The sequence below is a fragment of the Hibiscus syriacus genome, unplaced genomic scaffold, assembly GCF_006381635.1.
Source record: "Hibiscus syriacus cultivar Baekdansim isolate YM2019G1 unplaced genomic scaffold, ASM638163v2 tig00110187_pilon, whole genome shotgun sequence".
Classification (NCBI taxonomy): Eukaryota; Viridiplantae; Streptophyta; class Magnoliopsida; order Malvales; family Malvaceae; genus Hibiscus; species Hibiscus syriacus.
In genome coordinates this window covers 1,576,178-1,599,799 of record NW_024062618.1, presented here as the reverse complement: position 1 = coordinate 1,599,799, position 23,622 = coordinate 1,576,178, and the positions used below count along the sequence as shown (strand labels likewise).

Sequence of the window (23,622 nt, the reverse complement as noted above, 5' to 3'; positions counted from 1 at the left end):
CCAAGCCAGATCAGAAACGATTTGATTGAAGACATTCACGTGTTGCGCCAAATCGTGATCATCCTGCATCTTCAGCCCATACAGCCGCTGCTTCAGATACAGTTTTGTCGTTAAGGATTTGGACATAAACTGTAACACCCCCAACCCGTATCCGACCCAGATACGAGTCCGAAGTGTCACATTGTCTTTTCAAACATTTATTCATATAAAATAGTGAGTAATTTAAAAACTTTTATAACATTGAACTTATTCAAAACGTTTACAAAACTATTCAGAGCTTATACAATATATATTCTTTTGATTACATGCCAACTAAAACTTTATTTATTAAAATACGTATTATTCACCTCTTTTCTAATCTGACATTTGGTAAGTAAAACTGACCTGTCTTGCTCCATATCGCTCTTTACTCTTCTCGAAACCTACGTGTGAAACAATCACACGCTAAGTCGTTGACTTAGTGAGGCAAATAAACATATAATAAAAACCATAGAAAATTTCATATAACAAAACACATACCTGTACAAATACTATCATTATCATTAACATATCTATCATATAATATCATACATTTTTCCAATCAATACCCATTTCATCCGATGAATATGTATTCTAAATATTTGATCATGACATTTCAATATGCATGTATCTATTACACGATAACATATATAATCATATCATGCACATACAAAACTTACCTTCTTGTACCACTTTCACTTTAAAGTTTGTATTTCAATTGCCCATGTATATTATTGAGAATAGAGGTATGTGAGTACATTGAGGTTGTGCACTATGCTGTCACCACAGCTCGTATAATTGCACCGAAGTGCCACGTAGAATTGCACCGTAGTGCCATATAATAATGTCCATAAGGACCACATATTATTCCTTAAGAATCATATACATATACTAGGGATCAAGTATGTGTCTTACAAGACTTCACACATGTTCCACAGAATATATATATATCCCGAAGGACCGCGTAGAATTGCACCGTAGTGCCATATAATAATTTCCATAAGGACCACATATTATTCCTTAAGAATCATATACATATACTAAGGACCAAGTATGTGCCTCAAAGACCTCATAAATATTCCAAAGAATATACATATGTCCCGAAGGACCGCGTAGACCCTCGACTCTTGGCATGCCAACTATACCTATAGCTCTCATATCATATACTATGGGCATTATTCTTATGTTTCATATCACTTGTTCCTTTTCTTCTGTCACATACCATATGTATGTGTGAACATACATCTCATATCATATAACATTTATCTCAAGTGCATGTAATCACGTATTACATGTAATCACGTAGATCATTTCATATGGATTATATCATTTCTCATTTTTCATGTAAACACACATGTCATATCTTATTCACATATGTTCATATATACCTCATATATCACATAGAATAACATATAAACTTATACTTATATTCATGTACATACTTTCATATAGTTCGTATATCAATGCCCTATAACTTATCTCACATTATTTATATCCTAATTTCATATATTTACTTAATTCAATTTCACATAACTTGTTACCTATATATATATTCTTATAGCTTATCATCACATAACTCCCATAACATCTTCCTATAGTTTCATAGCTCTTTACTATATGACTCATATATTATATGTTCATTTAAGCCCATAACTCTTCCCATATCGCTTATCTTACATGTTCATATAATCACTTCTGTCAATGTCTCCTAATTTATATATTATTTTCATATTGTCCTATAGGTCAATGTTATTTAACTTGTCTCACTTTTCATTTCATCTCATAAGTTGGTTATACTAATTCTCATATATTTAACTCGTGTAATTTATATCTTGTTATTATATCTTCAACGAGACCTATATCCACATGTTCATAATCACATAACTTATATTCTTTTGCATATAATCACATATGTCTATGTCGTTTAACTTATCATTTATATCTATATCATCTATTTTATATCATTTTCTCTTGTTATCACATAAGTCCTTGCTATTTTTACATAGTTCGTGAGCACTATAGTCAATTATAATAGCATATGTTTATCTTATCTAATATCATATAGTTCTTTAACTTATGCCTTATATCACCTATTTATATTATAACTTATATAATCACATATACTATTTAAACCAGTTCACATAGCTTATCACACTAACATATATTCATTCAATTCATGAAACATATGCAATACATATAACATATGTACCCATTTTCATGCACTCATGCAAACATAAGAATCACAATTCAAATAACATTTTTAGGAGCCCCTTCTTACCATAGTGACTCCATCACTGGCTCATCGCAAGCCAATGTTTATTTGATACATAAATACAATTTAAATTGCACTCACCTGGGCCTCGTTGTTTTGAATCAATCCTAATCCTTAGTTTGTTTCGGAACAAGCTTTCATTCTATATCTACATAATAATACATTAATACTTATCAGTATACTGATTGATATATTCGAAACTATCACTCCTTAGGCTCAGAGAAAAGCCAATTTCATCTTTTAATGAAGGTATGCATCGATGCACTACTGATGCATCGGTGCATAAAATGCATTCGATGTTGTATTATTACTGGGATGCATCGATGCAGGCATGCATCGATGCACTAATTGCATTCGATGTTTTTATTTAAATTAATGCATCGATGCACTGCATGTGCATCGATGCACCTTAAACAATTTCTGGGATTTATCATCTATGCATCGGTGCACAATGAATGTGCATCAATGCACATTGCCCAGAACTGACATTTTAGCACGTAAATCATCAACTCTTCTCTTAATTCTTCTATTTTAAGCCCCTCTTATGACATTAAACTCAACTACTATAACTTGAACCAACTTATATCCATGTAAATCATTTTTAACCTCAAAATCCTATCTTCCTTATGAGATTCAAGAATCATACCAAATTTTCTATATGATCTAAATCCAAATTCTATCACTCCAAATCTCTTAATTTAACCATTGACAAGTCAAATTTAACTTCCAATCTAAGAAATGAACTTTATTCCAAGATTTCATTTGTAAACTCTAAATCTTTAATCTCTCCTAATTCCACCATCCTTTGCTTTTAAGATGATTTAAGCTTTCCTTAAGCTTAGTTATCATCTAATAATTAAAACCCAACCTTAAAATCAACAATTCAATTATAAACAAAGAAACTTACCATTGGCTCTTGGCTTCCACGTGAAGAAAAATAAGAAAGGAGAAGAGAACTCTGGAGAATTCTCTCCCTTTCCACGTGCCTTTATCCTTACCAATCCCATTTTTTATTCATTTCTTGGTCAATTGACCCTTTTGCCCTTTATTTCCTTTACTAATTACTAAATAACCTTCATCATATATATCCAATAATCATTGAACTATTTCATTCTTATACTTTAGTCACCAAATTCTTATACTTTACAATTTGGTCACTAACCCGGTATTAAGGATATTACATAAACTGACTTTCTAACTTCCTCCAAATTTCGTCTGGAGACGACAGATGCATGACGTGATACATAACCTCGTCCGCCAAACATAATCGTATTGTTCCTGCCGCTCGCTGCTGTAATTCTTCCCAATCTTCCTCATCCATCGACGCCGGCTTTGTAGGTCGCAAAGCCTTCAAGATCCCTTGCTACGCCAATAGATCCTTCACCCTCGTTTGCCATAATCCGAAGTTACCCTGACCATCGAATTTTGCGACTTCGAATTTTGCTCCTGACATCTGATACCAATTGTTGATAAATCGGCCAAAGTAAACGAAAGAACACAAGAATTTTAACGAGGTTCGGCAATGTGCTTACATCCTCAGTGCCTAGGCGGCGCTAGAAATTTTATTCAATTCTCATAGGTTTAGGTTACATCTCTATTTATAATAGAAAACCCTGGTACATAATTATAAAATTAACCCTGTACCGTACCGCGGGGGCACATCCCCCGCACCCCCAACCCACATAATCGTAACCCCCTCTACGAGACTTTCTTTGTAAGGACAATTGATGTTCGCTTCGCTCACTCCGCTCCATCCCCTGTCATCTTTACCGGTATATTTATGAGCCATACCTTACACTAAGTTATCCAAAGTAATATCACTGGCATAATTAAATAAAATGACAATAATACCCTTAAAGTGTAAAAAGGAATATGGATGACTATGATAATGGAGACACCTGAGAACTTATATCATGATCCATTGGAATCTTAGAATCACTGATTGAACTCTTTATTTATTTGGAATGCCCCTAAAGTGTAATATGATTCGAAGCACAGTCAAGCCTTGTAATAACTAATACCCTTAGCTCTGAAATGAGCAAATCAACCTCGTATACCAATACGACTATATTATATGACCAAGTTAAACGGAATGAAAGTACATTATGTATTCGAATTTCGGAAATGATAGAATTACTCTAGAAACTCCGAAGTGACTGAGGTAGACTTGACTACTAAATGACCTAAGTAACTTCAATGACTTAAGATTAAGTGAGTGACTTGGATAAGTCTGGAAACGCTGATAAACTTACATGATGTATCGTCCCTAAGGGTTATGAACCACGAATTAAACACGTCGACATTTCCTGATATCATTGAAATGTAGAAATAAAATAAATACCATTGAAATATCTGTTTGTCTCCCTAAGACATTCAACAATGATTGTGAAGTTGATTATGAAGTTATTGGTATTAAAAAGTGAATACCTTGGAAGTGCAACGAAATAACCGGTTGACATGCATTAGTGCTGGGAGTTGTTCAGCTTGAGTTAACTCTATATTCTGATAGATCGACACAAATCGTAAATGCCATGAATCTTCGTTCTCCCTTATCAGCTCAAATCACTAAGAATTCTCCAAGAACCTAATGCCCAAAATGCCTCTGATTTTCTGAATAATGGAATCACTCTTATCATTTCTAAAAAACACATGTAACTCAAATGCAAAGGATTCTTAATACCTTTCTGATTACATTATGCCTCCGAAAAATATCCGAATACATTATGATCCTGATAAATCATGTTCTGAATAACTGATGATTCCGTCAGCTAATGAACTCTTTTGATAGTAATTCTAATTTCCAGTATTCTATCGGTATACTGAAGATTCGTGTTTCCCCCTGCCCAATAAGATTATCATGTTCATCCGAATAATATCTGGAACCTCTAGTTTGTTCCCTGATCACATGGATGTGTTTTCTCTGATTTCTCTTTTGATCTCTACTTTGATTTCTGATATCTCTGTTTACTGACTGAAATTATTTTTATACGTGGTACTCTGGGATTTGCTATGAAGACTCTGGCAGGTTCAGTCACTGCTGGTAATTCCTTGTATAGGTTCAGCACCGACTGATAACTCCTTATGGACCTAAGGCAACCCTTGGATAGGCTTTGCGGCCCCGAGATATTTCTTGGGTAGGCCTCGTGGCCCCGAGAATCTTTCTTGGGTATGCTCTCAGGCCCCAAGGTGATTCCTTAGGTTATGCAGTTCTGGGGAACTGCATATGGCGTTCAGTTGGAGGGTTTTACTATGATTTTTAAAAAATACGTTTTAAACTGCTACTGTTTTAAAAAGATCTATATTTTTTCATTGGTTTTGTGGGAACACACTAAATACCCTATTCTGATCTCCTGAACGCAGTCATCTGAAACATTTCCTCTGAATTGAAAACTTATTGTCTTTTACTATCTGAGATATCAGTGGGATCTCAGCTCAGCATAAAAGTTTGTAGATGTCTGAATCAATAAGAAAATCTATGTTTATATGTTATTTGCATGCATTTCAACGTCATTTGATAGTACTGTATTACTGAGCTTTCCAAAGCTCACTCTGTTACTCACTATTTCAGGTAAAAATGATTGAACCAGTGCAACTATCGGCATCAGTATGAGAGTTCCACCGGCGTTACTCGTGGAGTACGATACATGTAATTAGGGGGCATGTAGCTTGTATTTTTGTTTTTATATCCGAGTCTGGAATCTGTTTTATTTCTGAATATTGTTAAATTTTACTTTTGTGTTTAAAAATTGTTTTATGATATTACATTTTTTAAAAATAATTTTTCTGAGATTTTTACGGTGGGTCGCTCCGGTGGCCCTAATGTGATACCTTGGATCGGATTGGGCCACCCGCATCAGTCTAAGGGGTTACAGAAGGAATAGGCTCCAACCCTGGATCATCCGGAGACTTCCAAGACGTATACACACGGTTCAGACCAGTTCTAGCATCCAACCCGAGGTTCTGTAAAGAAAGCCAAGTATTTGTAGGATAATCAAAACTCTGCCACAGTACCGTCTTTCTGGTTTCATTCTGAAGCAAAACAAGGTTTCCCGAATCTAAAATTTTAGCAATGGAATTCCTAGTGCCTGCGATGGACATGTTAGTAGACCAGACAGGAAATGTTTGGTTTCTCCAGAACAAGGCGAGATTTCCTCGACTGTCGATTTGGAGAATCCCCAAGTTATCTTTAATGGGACTGTTTATGTTGGCCACCAAAACAACTGTCTTCTCCGGAATCTGATGATACCAGATGCCAACATATCGAATCGTGGAGTTTCCAGGACTGAAAAATCCCAGTGAAAATATCTTGCCACTGGAAACAATGAATTCATCGTTATCTTTTATGAATTGATCTTGTGTTATGCTGACTGCAGAAAAGGAGCAGTGAGAAAGAAAGAAAACAAACAGTATTCTGAGATGCAAGTTAACAGGATTCATGACTGGTATTCATTAGAGGTGTTTTGAGAAGATTGGTATATTAATTTGCTGAAGAGAGTAGGAGTTGGAGTCATTAATATGTTACTTTCTGGGTTAACTGTTATGGCAAATTTAGTAGGCATGACCAAGCCCAATAAATTGACTATTTTCTTTATGTTTTAGTATTTGATTTCAATATTTTTTTCTCATGCAATGATTTGCTTTTGACAAAGAAATTTATTTATCCCATCATGGCTGTAATTCAATGCTTCGTGAACATCTACTTGAAATTCATCATGATATGCATTGATCATCTACCATATACAAGCTTACCTATCTTTGATCACTTGGCTTTTAAAACTTCTATATGCTATAAAGTCATGCTAGGATAGTTATGACATACCATCATCTAATAAACATCATGCCACCTAAATTGGGAAGTTAGCAAAATATGCTTATCACTTGAAATCTATATACGAAAATACATCACAAGCTAAACTTCAAATTCAGTAAAATTAAACACAGTATAATAAAACATACTGAAAAATCATTACAAAACCATATCATAAACATCATGCATTTATAGAATCATGCTCAAGTCATTGAAGAATACTTAATAGATGCACTATAAGTTGTCATGGTAAAATGTAACTTCCATTTATTCATCAAACATACCAGTCATTAAGACATTACCGATGGACCTTAATAAATAAGATGGATATTAGATTAGGTACACAAGTGAATAATATACATCCAAAGTGCGATAATATTATAACACTTTTTTTTTTAAAGATGAGTACTTTGTATTAATAAATATACAAGGTACACCACCCCATGGACCTCATTAAAAAACCTCCCTAAACCTATTTGGAGGAAAAAGAGTGAACCATGAGGTGGAAAGAACAGGAAGCCAGAGACAAGCTCCTAAGGAAGCAAACACTGCCTAAGAAACATGCTACAACAAAGACACATCAAATCTGCTGCTATACACACAGCTATAAACAGAGATGGGAACCAATGGAAAAGACCACAAAGTGAAGAGCAACAAAACAACTTAGCACAAACTTCCAGCGGAGAAGCATCCAAGCAGAGATTCAACATTGACAACTGAAACAAAGAGCGACCTCAAACCTGAAAATCAATGGGACTACACAGGCCATGAATAGAAAGACCAGAGCTCCAAAATGCTATCCCAAACATCTCCAGAACAAACAACAAACGATCGTAACCCCCTTTGCCAATCAAACAAAACTAAAAAAATCTCCGAGATCGAAAACATTCGCTAAAATAACCCCAACAAAAACTCTAAATAACATCAACGCAGACTAACGACAAAAACTTCTAAAGACCCACCATTTCAGGACTACCGACCATAAGTCCGAGTTGCCTATCTACAGACATTGCTTCTTGCGCTTCAATAAAAGCTTCAAGCCACCTTTGCCTTAAAACATAATCTGAAATAGATGTGCCCGATAAATCAGATAAAAGATCCGATTGATTCAAATTTAATTTCTTCAGCGCTCGATCTCGTCTTCTTTTCTCAGCTTTAGATAGAATTTTTCCCTGAATTTCCAGCATTGATCCAAATTTCTTCAATTTTAATTTTTTAGTAAAGGACCGACACGGCAATATCAACGACTCTTCAGAACCACACCCAACAAGAGACTTAGATAAAGTCCCCTCATCTACATTTCGAGAAGAAACTAGCTCTACATTCGATCCAACAACAAAACCCTTATTTGACGAGCTATCCAAAGGCGTGAAAGAACCCTCGACAGCATTTTCAACGTGAGCAACGTCCAATGCCACTACTGAACCGACATGCATGTTCTTAAGATCCTCCACCACTTTTGAGTTGCCCTTAAAAACCGGATTATCACAAGGTGAGTAATGACCCTCGAAAGCATTGACCACATGATTCTCCAATAATAATTTACTAATGGAAAGATCGACATGTTTAAAATAATCCACGCTCCTTATACTATCATCAAAAGCCTTGGAATTACTCCCATCAAGAGGTGTGTTCGGCCCCACCTACAATTTCACAATACCAACATTAGCAGTACACACTGCCACCTCAGACCCACTATGCGCCCCATTCCTAAGTTCCAGATTATTGAAAAAACCGCCCCTCAAACAACCTGAGTCATGCCCAGCTGTCCCACTAGACAAAGATGGAAAATTAGAATTAAAACTAAAATCATTTGCCCATAACTCTTCCACTCTGGGACCAGCGCCTATATGCTCCTAGCCTGGAGACCTGATATCACCTTTATCGATCAAATTAACAAATAAATTGGACGACACTTCATACACCTTCCCATTAGTTTCGATAGTATCACATAATTCCACCATAGACATAACGTGCTCCCTATTAACGTCCACCAAATCAATATGCGTGCCATTCCCTTGACAAACGAGACCATGCGCATCTGCCCCACTGCGCAATGTCGAGGAATCTCTTTCCCTAGCCCATACCTCTTCGGAACAAGGAACTGCGCTAACATTCTCTGCTTCAGAACACTAACCACCACCCACAAGCGATCCATCCCTAAACACTTGATTATCTTCATTTTTATAGAGAAATTTTTTTTATAATTAATGATTTTTTAGAGATGTTGAGAGAGTTTTGGAATTTTGATCAATCAAAATATTATATTTACATGTATCATTAATATTCATTATAATTTTGATCAATTAATTATTTGAGTATATAACATTTTTTGAATGTGAGTATTTAATATTTTAATACTTAAAATGATAATACTTTACTTTTTGAAATATAGATAGAAGTGTTTTAATATGAAGGTGGTTAATAAATCAATAATTTGTATTAGTTATTTCATTAAATTTGCTAATATTAACTATATTATATAGTTGTATTATTGCAATGCACTAGTTATTTTTGAAAAAGAGAAGACAATATTAGTAAGACCCCGTCTTAGGAAATCTAACCTGGTTTGCAAAATTAGAAAGGTGGAGGAGTTAATGCGGGTTCACAGAAAAGAAGAAATGCGTGGCTAAGGAAAGAATGATTTTGACAGATCCATGTAAAGGAATCACGGACTGTCAACGAACTATTTTCCGCTGGACGAAGAGAAACAAACGCAACACTCCCTCCTGGAAATAATATATACTATCATTCTTCTGAAACACCTCTATTCAGATACTGAACCAGTCATGAATACTGTTAAATGGCTTCTAAGAATACTCCTTATTTTTCTTCTTTCTCACTTCTCTTTTTCAGCTGACACAATAACGCAACATCACTTCATCAAAGATAACAACAATGAAGTCATAGTGTCTGGTGGCAAGATTTTTGCACTAGGATTTTTCAGCCCTGGCAGTTCCAGGAATCGATATGTTGGCATCTGGTATTACCAGATTCCGGGCAAGACAGTTGTTTGGGTAGCCAACAGAGACAATCCCGTTAAGGATACCTCGGGGATTCTCAGAATCGATGGTCGAGGAAATCTTGTCTTGTTCCAGGGAAACCAAACACTTCCTGTTTGGTCTACTAACATCTCCATCGCAGGCGCTAGGAACTCTTATGCTCAAATTTTAGATTCAGGAAATCTTGTTTTGATTCACAATGATACCAGAAAGGCTGTACTGTGGCAGAGTTTTGGTTATCCTACAAATACTTGGCTTTCATTTATGAAAATTGGGTTCAATTTGAGAACCGGTCTGAACCAAGCATACACGTCTTGGAAGTCTCCGGATGATCCAGGGGTTGGAAACTATTCCTTCAGGATGAACCCGGGCGTGTCTCCTCAAATGGTTTTCTACAAGGGTTCGGTTCCTTTGTGGCGAAGCGGGACATGGACGGGGCAAAGATGGAGCGGCATACCTCAAATGACAAACAACTTCATATTTAATGATTCCTTTGTCAACACTGATGATGAAGTATCGTTCTCGTCCGATGCCAAAAACGCCTCCATCATAACAAGATGGGTAACGAATGAAACCGGAGTTGTTCAAAGAATAATCTGGAACAACAAAGCCCGACGTTGGATTTTTTTACCGATTCCCAAGGAACAATGCGATTTTTACGGACATTGTGGGCCAAATGGTTACTGTAATCCTTATCTAGGTGATTTCGAGTGCACATGTTTCCCAGGATTCGAACCCAAATCACATGAAGCATGGATTGTAAGAGATAGGACAGGAGGATGCGTGCGGAAGCGTGATGTCTCCATGTGTGGAAATGGAGAAGGGTTCGTTAAGTTTCCACATGTGAAGGTGCCAGATACTTCGGCACATGCACTTGTAGACATGAGTATAGGGTTGAAGCAATGCGAGGAAAAGTGCTTGAGAAATTGTTCATGCATGGCTTATGCTAGTGCAAACTCTGAGACCAACGGAGGGGTTGGCTGCTTGACATGGCACGGAGATTTGATGGATGCGAGGGCATACACCGAGACGGGACAAGATCTATTCATACGAGTCGATAAAAACGATTTAGGTACGTGTCATATATGCACTAACAACGAATCATTAATATATATATATATATATACTAATCATATGTCCATCTTAACAGCTCGGTATACAAAGAAAGGTCTTATTCAAAAGAAGGGAGTGCTTGCGGCTATCATAATTTCTTCTGCTATAGTGTTTCTCATTCTTGTTGCCTTCTTGCGTTGCTTGGTACGAAGGAAAAGAAGAGGTACATACAACTTTTCACCACTGTTTAATTTGCAATTAAATTGATTACACATCATGTAGAGATTAACAGTTGGCTTAATCATGATATTGTGTTCGACTGAAAGAAGCAAGAACAAGAACAAACAAAAATATTTTCAGCTTTACCACTAGGACATCCTTGTATTTCGAGGATTCCTTAGGAGAAAAGGAGACTGATGAGAGCGGAAGAAATGGAGATTTACCATTCTTTAGTTTGAGAACCATAGCCGTTGCCACAAATAATTTCTCTTCTGATAACAAACTTGGACAAGGTGGCTTTGGCCCCGTTTACAAGGTAGTTTTCTCTTAACAAGTACTTATGTACATAGAACTCCTGCTGGTCCATTCATTGAAGGAAATTCCTTTGTATCTGCAGGGTGTGCTCTTAAATGGAAAAGAAATAGCAGTGAAAAGACTATCAAAGCACTCAGGGCAAGGAGTACAGGAGTTTAAGAATGAAATACTGCTAATTGCAAAACTTCAACACAGGAATCTCGTAAGAATGCTGGGATGTTGCATCGAGGGTGAAGAGAAGATGTTAATCTATGAGTTATTACCAAACAAAAGCTTAGACTCTATCATTTTCGGTATGTATTCTTTTGAATTTTTGAATACTCATGCCAAATACCACCTTTATAAGTTATGGGATGATTAATCCTTTTGAAAACTGATACAGATGAATCAAAAAGTTCACTGTTGGATTGGAAAAAGCGTTTTGAAATCATATGTGGTATTGCTCGAGGAATGTTGTATCTTCACCAAGATTCCAGGTTAAGAGTCATTCATAGAGATTTGAAAGCGGGCAATGTGTTATTGGATGCATCGATGAATCCCAAAATTTCAGATTTTGGCATGGCCAGAATATTTGGTGGAAATCAAACAGAAGGCGATACTAAACGTGTAGTTGGAACATAGTAAGCATTTCATATACTTGGGCAAAAGGTTTGGAACAAGTTCTAACCAATTCCTTTCTGTTGTATGTATTGTTTCTAGCGGTTACATGTCGCCAGAGTATGCAATGGAAGGACACTTCTCAATGAAATCCGATGTTTATAGCTTTGGCGTCCTGCTGTTGGAGATCATAACTGGAAAAAAGATTAGCAGTTATTTTCCTGATAGTCCGTCTTTGAGTCTGGTCGGACATGTAAGTAACCAAGTTTTTAGAACAATTCGATCAAGTTTTATCAATTAAATCAATATCTTCCATTCAAACAACATTGTTTCAGGTTTGGGAGTTGTGGAAGGAAGACAGAGCCACGGAAGTTGTTGACTCGACATTAGGTGATTCATATTCTACAGATGAAATCTTGAATTGCATTCAAATTGGGCTGCTGTGCGTCCAAGAACATGCAACTCATCGACCAACGATGTCTACGGTTGTCTCTATGTTGAGTAACGAAGAAACTCTCCCGTCACCGGAACAACCTGGATTTCTAGAGAAGAAAAGTCTTGAAGTAGCTAACTCTGTAAATGTTGTATCGATCACTATGATTCAAGCTCGCTAGACATATAATATGTCCTTCATATCGAAACTTCAGCCATCGTTATTTCTGTTTTAGATTAGAAAAGATATCATAGCAACTTATTGGACCTACTTTCATTACGTGTAAAATAATTGTATCGGTCTAAATACGTTGAGTTAGTTATTTGTGGATGTGTACTAACTGTTGAAAGTATTAAAATGGTTTTCAAGTTTGGTAACCAACTTTGAAAAAATGATTTTCAAAGTTTGGTAAATGTTTCTTTGAAAAATAATTTTTCAAAGTTTGGTAGATGTTTGTTGAAAAATGATAATGGGATAATCACAATTAATCCCTAGGTTTTAGGATATTTACAAGATTAAGTCCTTAAGTTTCAACTATAAATACCCTAGCTCATTTAGCTTCAAAATCATCTCAAAAATCATTTCTTTCTCCCAATACTAGAGAGTTTTCTTGTGAGTAGTGAGTGTTTTGTAAACACCTGTAAATTTTCTCTCTTAGTAAAAGATCTGCAGCAGTCCGGAGACGTAAGCACAATTGGCTGAACTCCGTTATCAATTTCGGGTATTATTTTTCCGCTTTTATTTTGCATTCTCACTAATCTGGTTATAGGGAAATTACTTGTACTTGGTTTATTTCCCAACAACTGGTAATCAGAGCTTTTTGGTTGTGAATTTTGTCAATTTTTGCGAGGTTACTATTCACGTGAATAGTGAATTTCGTGAATAGTAAAATTTTGTCGGCGATACAAATTTGTCGACGGAGGTGTTCTAATACACGGTGGTTCGCAAGAATTGTCAGAAACGATCCAAACGAAACCAGATTCGAGTGGGAGCGATGGCTGCAGACGAAGGGAAGGTGAAAATTGAAAAGTTCGATAGTGCGGACTTTGGCTTTTGGAAGATGCAGATTGAAGATTTTCTGTACCAGAAAAATATATATCAACCTCTCTTAGGAAAACAACCAGAGGGCATGAAGAATGAAGACTGGGCTCTTCTCGACAGACAAGCCCTCGGAGTTATCCGACTGACGTTATCCCGCAATGTTGCTTTCAACATAGCAAAGGAAAAGACCACGGCGGGTCTTATGACGGCTCTCTCCAGTATGTATGAGAAGCCATCGGCCTCAAACAAAGTTCATTTGATGAGGCGATTATTTAATTTGCGGATGACGGAAGGGGCATCGGTGGCACAACACCTAAATGATCTCAACACAATCACAACCCAGTTGAGTTCAGTGGAAATTGAATTTGATGATGAAGTTCGAGCTTTAATTCTCTTATCATCTTTACCAGACAGTTGGAATGCTACTGTTACAGCAGTCAGCAGTTCATCGGGAAACATAAAATTAAAATTCGACGATGTTCGGGATCTGGTACTGAGCGAAGAAATTCGACGGAGAGAATCGGGTGAAGCATCAACCTCCTCAGCCTTGCACACGGAGTCCAGAGGGAGAACTTCATAAAGAAATTCAAATCGTGGCAGATTGAAATCCAGAAGGGGAAAATCAAGAACAGGAAATAAAGATTTTACCTGTTATAATTGCGGCAAGAAGGGCCACTTCAAAAGAGATTGCCGAGCACCGAAGAAAAATATCGGCGCACAGGAATCTGCCAACATGACGGAGGAGACAAGTGATGCTATGATTTTAAGCGTCAACAGTCCGATTGAATCATGGATTTTGGATTCAGGGGCATCTTTCAACTCCACGCCATGCCAAGAAATCATGGAGAACTATGTCAGTGGTGATTTTGGGAAGGTTCATCTTGCTGATGATGAAACCTTGAAGATCGTCGGAAAAGGAGACATCCGACTAAAGCTGCCAAACCAGACCACCTGGAAGCTGACAGGAGTAAGACATATTCCTGGTCTCAAAAGAAATTTGATTTCTGTAGGACAGCTTGATGGAGAAGGATACAATATAACCTTTTCAGGCTGTGAATGGAAGATTACCAAAGGAGCACTCGTCATTGCTCGTGGTAAGAAGACTGGTACTCTCTATGTAACCTCAATTTTAGAGAATATCATTGCAGTAGCAGATGCTGATGGAAAATCAAACCTATGGCACCAAAGGCTTGGCCATATGAGCGAGAAAGGGATGAAGACACTTTTGTCAAAGGGGAAGCTGTCGGATCTAAAGAATGTAGATGTCGGACTATGCGAGGATTTCATCTTTGGAAAACAAAAGAAAGTCAGCTTAGCAAAGATTGGTAAGACACCTAAGGCTGAAAAGTTAGAGTTAGTTCATACTGATATATGGGGACCACCTCCAGTTCCATCTCTTGCAGGCTCATTATATTATGTCACCTTCATCGATGATTCTACAAGGAAGTTGTGGGTTTATTTTCTGAAGAAAAAATCAGAAGTCTTTGATACCTTCAGAAAATGGAAGGCCATGGTGGAAAACGAGACTGGTATGAAAGTCAAGCGGTTGAGGTCTGATAATGGAGGAGAGTACAGAAATAGGAGATTCAGAGATTTTTGCGCAAACAATGGGATCAAGATGGAGACAACAGTTCCCATGACACCGCAGCAGAATGGCGTAGCAGAACGCATGAACATAACTCTGAATGAACGTGCCAGAAGCATGAGGATACATGCCGGATTGCCCAAATTTCTATGGGCTAAAGCTATCAACATTGCAGCTTACTTGATCAACCGTGGGCCCTCAGTTCCTTTGGATGGCAGAATACCAGAGGAAGTTTGGAGCAAGAAAGAAATAAACCTTTCACACTTAAGAGTGTTTGGTTGTATTTCTTATGTACACATAGACTCTGCTGAAAGAAGTAAACTTGATGCTAAGTCCAACAAATGTTCATTTGTTGTTTACGGCGGTGATGAGTTCAGTTACCGGTTTTGGGACTACAAAAATCGGAAGATCATTAGAAGCAGAGATGTCATTTTCAATGAGAATGTGATGTACAAAGACAGGTCAACTGTAGAATCAAGAAGCTCCAATACCAAAGCTGAAACAAAGGAATTTGCTGAGTTTGAGGAGATTTCTGGAAATGATGTTCAGATCAGTCCTGAAGCAGTTCAAGAAGAACCAGGCACACCGGAACTAAGACGCTCCTCCAGAATTCCTAAACCAACCCAACAGTATTCTCCTTCTTTGCACTACTTGTTGCTGACTGACAATGGTGAACCAGAGTGCTATGATGAAGCAATGCAACTGGAGGATTCAGTCAAGTGGGAGTCTTCCATGAAAGATGAGATGGACTCGCTTATGTCAAATCAGACATGGGAATTAGCTGAATTACCACCAGGCAAGAAAGCACTCCATAACAAGTGGATTTACAGGATCAAAGAAGAGCACGATGGGAGCAAACGCTATAAAGCAAGATTGGTTGTCAAAGGTTTTCAACAAAAAGAAGGTATTGATTACAATGAAATTTTCTCTCCAGTCGTGAAGTTATCTACAATCAGACTGGTGTTGAAAATTGTAGCTGCAGAGAATTTACATCTTGAGCAGTTAGATGTAAAGACAGCTTTCCTTCATGGTGATTTGGAGGAAGAAATCTATATGAGGCAGCCAGAAGGCTTCATAGAGGCAGACAAGAAAAACCTGGTATGCAGGTTGAAGAAGAGCTTGTATGGTTTAAAACAAGATCCTAGATAGTGGTACACGAAGTTCGATAGTTTCATGAGTAGCAGTGGTTTTACCAGATGCCAAGCAGATCATTGTTGCTACATCAAGAGGTTCGACAATAGCTTCATTATTTTATTGTTGTACGTTGATGACATGCTCGTTGCAGGCTCAGACATGCAAGAGATTATAAACTTGAAGCAAAAATTGTCAAAGCAGTTTGCTATGAAGGATCTGGGCGCTGCAAAGCAGATTCTTGGGATGAGGATCAAGAGAGACACAAAGTCAAGGACTTTGATATTATCACAGGCTGAGTACATCAACAAAGTACTCTCCAGGTTCAACATGCAAGATGCTAAACCAGTAAGTACACCTTTAGGTGTTCATTTCAGACTCTCCAAAGAACAGTCACCAAATACGGAGGAAGAACGTGCACACATGGTGAAGGTGCCGTACGCCTCAGCGATTGGAAGTCTGATGTATGCCATGGTTTGTACCAGACCAGATATTGCTCAAGCAGTGGGAGCTGTTAGCAGGTACATGAATAATCCGGGCAAGGTACACTGGGAAGCAGTCAAATGGATCCTCAGATATTTGCGGGGTACCACAAACAAAGCACTTTGTTTCAAAGGTGGAGAAACGATACTGACAGGCTATGTAGATGCTGACTTAGCCGGAAATGTTGACATTAGAAGGAGCACTACAGGGTATGTCTATACTCTAGGAGGAACCGCAGTGAGTTGGGTTTCTCAACTACAGAAGATAGTTGCTATCTCCACAACTGAAGCAGAATATGTCGCTGTTACGGAAGCTAGCAAGGAGATGGTTTGGCTCCAAAGTTTCTTGGAAGAGTTAGGCAATAAACAAGAAAACAATGTCTTGTATTGGGACAGTCAAAGTGTTATACATCTAGCAAAGAATCCGTCTTTTCATTCCAGGACAAAGCATATACAATTGCGATATCATTTTATCCGGTCTCTTCTGGAAGATGAGATTTTGAAACTTGAAAAGATCAGTGGAGCTCAAAATCCGGCAGATATGTTGACAAAGACGGTGACTACAGACAAACTGAAGTTGTGTTCAACTTCAGTTGGCATGCTAGAGTAACAAGACTAGAAAAGCTGTTGCATAGATCGAGGTGTGAAGACAGATTAAAATCAGTCTTCAAGTGGGAGATTGTTGAAAGTATTAAAATGGTTTTCAAGTTTGGTAACCAACTTTGAAAAAATGATTTTCAAAGTTTGGTAAATGTTTCTTTGAAAATGGTTTTCAAAGTTTGGTAAATGTTTCTTTGAAAAATAGTTTTTCAAAGTTTGGTAGATGTTTGTTGAAAAATGATAATGGGATAATCACAATTAATCCCTAGGTTTTAGGGTATTTACAAGATTAAGTCCTTAAGTTTCAATTATAAATACCCTAGCTCATTTAGCTTCAAAACCATCCCAAAAATCATTTCTTTCTCCCAATACTAGAGAGTTTTCTTGTGAGTAGTGAGTGTTTTGTAAACACCTGTAAATTTTCTCTCTTAGTAAAAGATCTGCAGCAGTCCGGAGACGTAAGCACAATTGGCTGAACTCCGTTATCAATTTCGGGTTTTATTTTTCCGCTTTTATTTTGCATTCTCACTAATCTGGTTATAAGGAAATTACTTGTACTTGGTTTATTTCCCAACACTAACTAAATAAGTTTAAGCTAATTATTCACAAATATGACTGAGTTTGTGTGAAATTTAAAATTTATATTTAAATTTAATTACAATGGAGCAAGTTTGTGTGATATTAATATGGGTATACTACGCATTTAGTACCTAAATTATCAGTTTTGATATATTTTAGTACCTAAACTTTTATTTTTTTTCAAAACCGTACCTAAAATTTAGTTTTTATTTCATTTTAATACTCACCGTTAAGTTTTAAAAAAAAATGAAAATCTAGGTATAAAACGGATCAAAAATGATAGTTTAAGTACTAAATACATTAAGTTTTTAACGACAAAGTATTAAAATGAAACAAAAAAAACTTTAGGTATGGTTTTGAAAAAAAAATAAAAGCTCAAGTACTAACACAGATAATTTAGGTAATTAAATATATTAAGATAAAACAAATATAAACTCTAAAATCCTCTATACAAAGTTTTAACTTTAAATTTGTAATTAAATATATTTTATTTAATTTTCTTGAAAATTTTATCAAAATTCATTTTAACTTAAAAATTATTCAAAAAATTACGAAATCCAAACTAATCAGTCGATTTTTCACAAGCGTCGTAATTGTCAAATAACTAAACATAATTCTCAAATAAAATAAAATAAATAGAATAGTATAGAGAAATAGGGTCGATCCACAATGACTAAAGAATTTCTAATTAAATCTAATTTGATCTCTAATAAAAAATCTGTAAAATAAAATAAAAAAGAGGGTTTATCGAATTTAATTGAATAAACTAAAATTAAATAAAAAAAACAAAGCACAAAAATAAATAATTGAAAGAGATAATGATAAGAAATAGCCTCTAACATCACTTTGACTCGACTCGATTCGTCTCGATCCTTGAAATAGATTTTACTTCGAGATTCTTGATGGTTAGAGTTTACAAAGCCTAAGCCTTGTATATAATAGAAAATTGGTTTTCATTGTATTCGATTAATTTTCGTAATTTTCTTTCTTAAGTGTTTATCTAATTTTTCTTTTGAAGTGTCGTTTTAGAAGGCAACTTAAGTAATATCGTCTCTCTAAATAAACACCCTTCCTTTTTTATTATCGAGTAGTGATCGTCACGCCATTTACAGAGTCGGTTTTTTCACTACTCGATCACTTATTTCATTTATGATTTTTCTTCCCTTTAAATACAGGTAGGCCCAGAGATGAAAGAGTCGATTCGTGTGGTTGAGTGAAGTGAATGATATGTAAAAGTCGTGGCTACAAAGTAGAAAACATTAATAATTGATGAGAGAGAGACAACCCTAGTAAGACCGAGTCTTAGATTTCTCATATTGACTTGACTTGGAAATTTGTTTGCAAAATTAGAAAGCGAAAGAATTTAATTTCTCAACTCTTATACGTAGGGTGGACGAAAAGAAATAAATGCTCGAGAGACTAACACCAAGTCCACGTCCCCAGCAGCAACGGACTTGCTGGGGGATCCACTTATTCATGGGACACTGAGAATCCAACTGCTCCCCCCGGAATTAAATATAAAGAAGAATAAGCCCAAACCCGAATCATATACTGAATCAGTCATGAATTCTGTAAAATGGCTTATCAGAATACTGCCCATTTTCTTTCTTTCTCAATTCTCCTTCTCAGCTGACACAATAACGCAACATCACTTCATCAAAGATAACAACGATCAAGTCACAGTGTCTGGTGGCAAGATTTTTGCACTAGGATTTTTCAGTTCCGGAGGTTCCAGGAATCGATATGTTGGCATCTGGTATCATCAGATTCCGGGGAAGACAGTTGTTTGGGTGGCCAACAGAAACAATCCCATTAAAGATGATTCAGGCATCCTCAGAATCGATAGTCGAGGAAATCTTGCCTTGTTCCAGAGAAACCAAACACTCCCTGTTTGGTCTACTAACATCTCCATCGCAGGTACTAGGAACACCATTGCTCAAATTTTAGATTCGGGAAATCATGTTTTGCTTCAGACTGATACAAGAAAGGAGGTACTGTGGGAGAGTTTTGGTTATCCTACAAATACTTGGCTTTCATTTATGAAAGTTGGGTTCAGCTTAAGAACCGGTCTGAACCAAGCATACACGTCTTGGAGGTCTCCAGAAGATCCAGGGGTTGGAAACTATTCCTTCAAGATGAGCCAGGGCGTGTCTCCTCAAATGGTTTTGTACAAGGGTTCGGTTCCTTTGTGGCGAAGCGGCACATGGACAGGGAAAAGATGGAGTGGTATACCTGAAATGACACAGAACTTCATATTTCATGATTCTTTTGTCAACGCTGATGATGAAGTATCGTTCTCGTCTGACACGAAAAATGTATCCGTTATAGAAAGAACGGAAGTGAATGAAACTTGAGTTGTACAACGAATAACATGGAACGATGAAGCGCAACGTTGGATTACTTTTTTTTCGACTCCAAAGGAACAGTGTGATTTTTACGGGCATTGTGGGCCAAATGGTTACTGTAACCCTTATCTAGGTGATTTCGAGTGCACATGTTTCCCTGGATTCGAACCGAAATCACGCCAAGCATGGTTTATAAGAGATGGGACAGGTGGATGCGTGAGGAAGCGTGGTATCTCCATGTGTGGAAATGGAGAAGGGTTCGTCAAGTTTCCACATGTGAAGGTGCCAGACACTTCGGCGGCACAGGCACTTGCGGACATGAGTATGGGATTGAAGCAATGCGAGGAAAAGTGCTTGAGAAATTGCTCCTGCATGGCCTATGCTAGTGCAAACTCAGAGACTAACGGAGGGACTGGCTGCCTGACATGGCACGGAGATTTGGTCGATGCAAGGGCATATACCGAGACAGGACAAGATCTATATATACGAGTCGATAAAAACGAGTTAGGTACTTATCATATATGCAAGTTGCCGCTGTAAATATACTTTCATGAAAAACAAAGATGGACTTGACTTGGTCTTTTTCCTCCTTAGAAACTCTTTAAACTAACTATGTACCTATAAAAAGAAAGGTCTACTTCAAAAGAAGAGAGTGCTTGCAGTTGCCATTGTTTCCTCTGCTTTCGTGTTCCTCATTCTTTTCGCCTTCTTGCGTTGCTCGGTACAAAGGCAAAGAAAAGGTACGTACAGCAACACACAATAATGAACTTATTCACGTTTTAATCATTGGAAAAGTAAGATATTTGCAGCTTAGTTGGCTTAACAATGATATTGTGTATGAGTAATGACAGCAGAAAGAACGAGAGAAGGCCAAAATATCTTTAGCTTTACCACATTCGAAGACTCTTCAGGTGAAAAGGAGATGGACGATAGCACAAAAAATGGAGAAGTACCATACTTCGATTTGAGCACCATCGCTGCTGCTACTAATAATTTCTCTTCAGATAACAAACTTGGACAAGGTGGTTTTGGCCCTGTTTACAAGGTTGCTTTTCTCTTAACAACTATTTATATGCATAGAACTCCTAGTAGTGCATTCGGTACAGGAAATTTTCTTTGTATTTGCAGGGTGTGCTCTATAATGGAAAAGAAATAGCAGTGAAAAGACTATTAAATTCCTCAGGTCAGGGACTGCAAGATTTTAAGAATGAAATACTGCTAATTGCAAAACTTCAGCACAGGAATCTTGTAAGAATGCTGGGATGTTGCATTCAGGGTGAAGAGAAGATGTTAATCTGTGAGTTCTTACCAAATAAAAGTCTAGACTCTATCATTTTCGGTATGTATTCTTTTGAATGGTTGAATACTTATGCCAAATATTTATTAGAAGAGTAAGTGGACACTCGGTAATTTTTAAAACTCACTATTATTAATACGAACCAAAATATAAATACAATACAAACACTAGCTACATCTAGTTTACAAACACAACCCTTCTATCAAAGCTTTGCTAAGCTTCTATTCTTTCCCTCTATCTCTCGTTTTTTTTAACACATACATATTCCATACATTAACCATATAAATCTATAAATAGGCATAAGTAACCGACGTCAATGTTCCTGGCCGTGGTGTAACTTTGTTGCTGTCAGACTCAACTTTTGCCAAGCTTTGCCACCTCATTTTTGCTTCATAATTAATCATCAACTTTGACTTTTCAACTTGAAAATTTACCTCTCTTAATCCTTTGTTGCTACCGCCATTTATTTTGTGGTTTAATACATTGCCATTTAAGTTTCTACTTGTGTTGCCACATCATTTAATCTTCAATTGCCACATGTTTTTTATATCCATTATCCTTCACTAAGTTTCTAGATATGCCGGCATCCACATATTAGAATCAGGTTTGAATTCTAACAATATCAGATTTCTATAACTGATTTTGGATACAGATGAATCAAAAATATCAATGTTGGATTGGAAAAAGCGTTTCGAAATTATATGCGGTATTGCTCGAGGAATGTTATATCTTCACCAAGATTCTAGGTTAAGAATCATTCATAGAGATCTGAAAGCGAGCAATGTCTTATTGGATGCAACGATGAATCCCAAAATTTCAGATTTTAGCATGGCCAGAATATTTGGAGAAGATCAAACAGAAGGCGATACTAAACGTGTAGTTGGAACATAGTAAGCATTTCATATAGTACAAAATATGCAGACAACTTGGGCTAAATGTTTCGAACAAGTTCTAACCAAATTTCTTTCTGTTGTATGTTTCTAGCGGTTACATGTCGCCAGAGTATGCAATGCAAGGACACTTCTCGATTAAATCCGATGTTTACAGCTTTGGCGTCCTGCTGTTAGAGATCATCACTGGAAAAAGAATTAGCAGTTATTTCCCTGATAGTCCGTCTTTGAATCTGGTCGGACATGTAAGTAAACCAAGTTTGCACAACAATTCGATCAAGTGTTATCAATTAAATCAATATCTTCCATTCAAACAACATTGTTTCAGGTTTGGGAGCTGTGGAAAGAAGACAAAGCCATGGAAGTTGTTGACCCGGCATTAGGTGATTCATATTCCACTGATGAAATCTTGAATTGCATACAAATTGGGCTGTTGTGCGTCCAAGAACATGCAACACATAGACCAACAATGGCTGTAGTTGTTTCTATGTTGAGTAACGAAGCAACTCTCCCATCTCCGGAGCAACCTGCATTTATAGAGAAGAAAAGTCATAATGGCGATGGGTTATCCGGTGTGAAGGAGTCAATTCTGAAAATGATGTGTCGATCACTGTGATTCAAGATCGCTAGACATAATGTGTAAAATATTTGTACCGGTCTAAATACGTTTAAGTTATATATATATATATATATATATATATATATATATATATATATATATATGGACTGATTAACTAAGTTTCAGTTAATTATTTATAAATATGACTGAGTTTAACATGATTGAGTTTCAGTGATTTTTTTATTTGTGTGTGGTGAATGTAAAAGAGTATTTTCTTACACACCCTGCATACATGATGTTCAAATCTGAGACCTTAAGGGATAATAACAATCTCTCATCCACTGAGGTCGCTTGGTTTGTGCGAGTTTGAATAAAATTTAAATATATCATTAGAGGA

At 36.8% G+C, this 23,622-nt stretch overlaps 1 protein-coding gene across 3 annotated transcripts; it reads left to right on the top strand.

Moving 5' to 3' along the window:
• Window positions 1-9,881: 9,881 nt before the first annotated feature.
• LOC120217620 (G-type lectin S-receptor-like serine/threonine-protein kinase RKS1) lies at window positions 9,882-23,301 on the top strand. Of its 3 annotated transcripts, none has more exons than XM_039214699.1 (7): window positions 9,882-11,171; window positions 11,250-11,375; window positions 11,479-11,687; window positions 11,769-11,979; window positions 22,429-22,666; window positions 22,761-22,911; window positions 22,995-23,301. In XM_039214699.1, exons 1-7 carry the CDS (start codon window positions 9,887-9,889, stop codon window positions 23,280-23,282), a joined length of 2,508 nt encoding a protein of 835 aa, XP_039070630.1. In that variant the 5' UTR covers window positions 9,882-9,886; the 3' UTR covers window positions 23,283-23,301. The 3 variants fall into 3 exon arrangements, with proteins under 3 accessions (XP_039070630.1, XP_039070631.1, XP_039070633.1); XM_039214700.1 differs by lacking the exons at window positions 22,429-22,666; window positions 22,761-22,911 and adding exons at window positions 12,069-12,306; window positions 12,386-12,536; XM_039214702.1 differs by lacking the exons at window positions 22,429-22,666; window positions 22,761-22,911; window positions 22,995-23,301 and adding exons at window positions 12,069-12,306; window positions 12,386-12,536; window positions 12,619-12,968.
• Window positions 23,302-23,622: the final 321 nt, after the last annotated feature.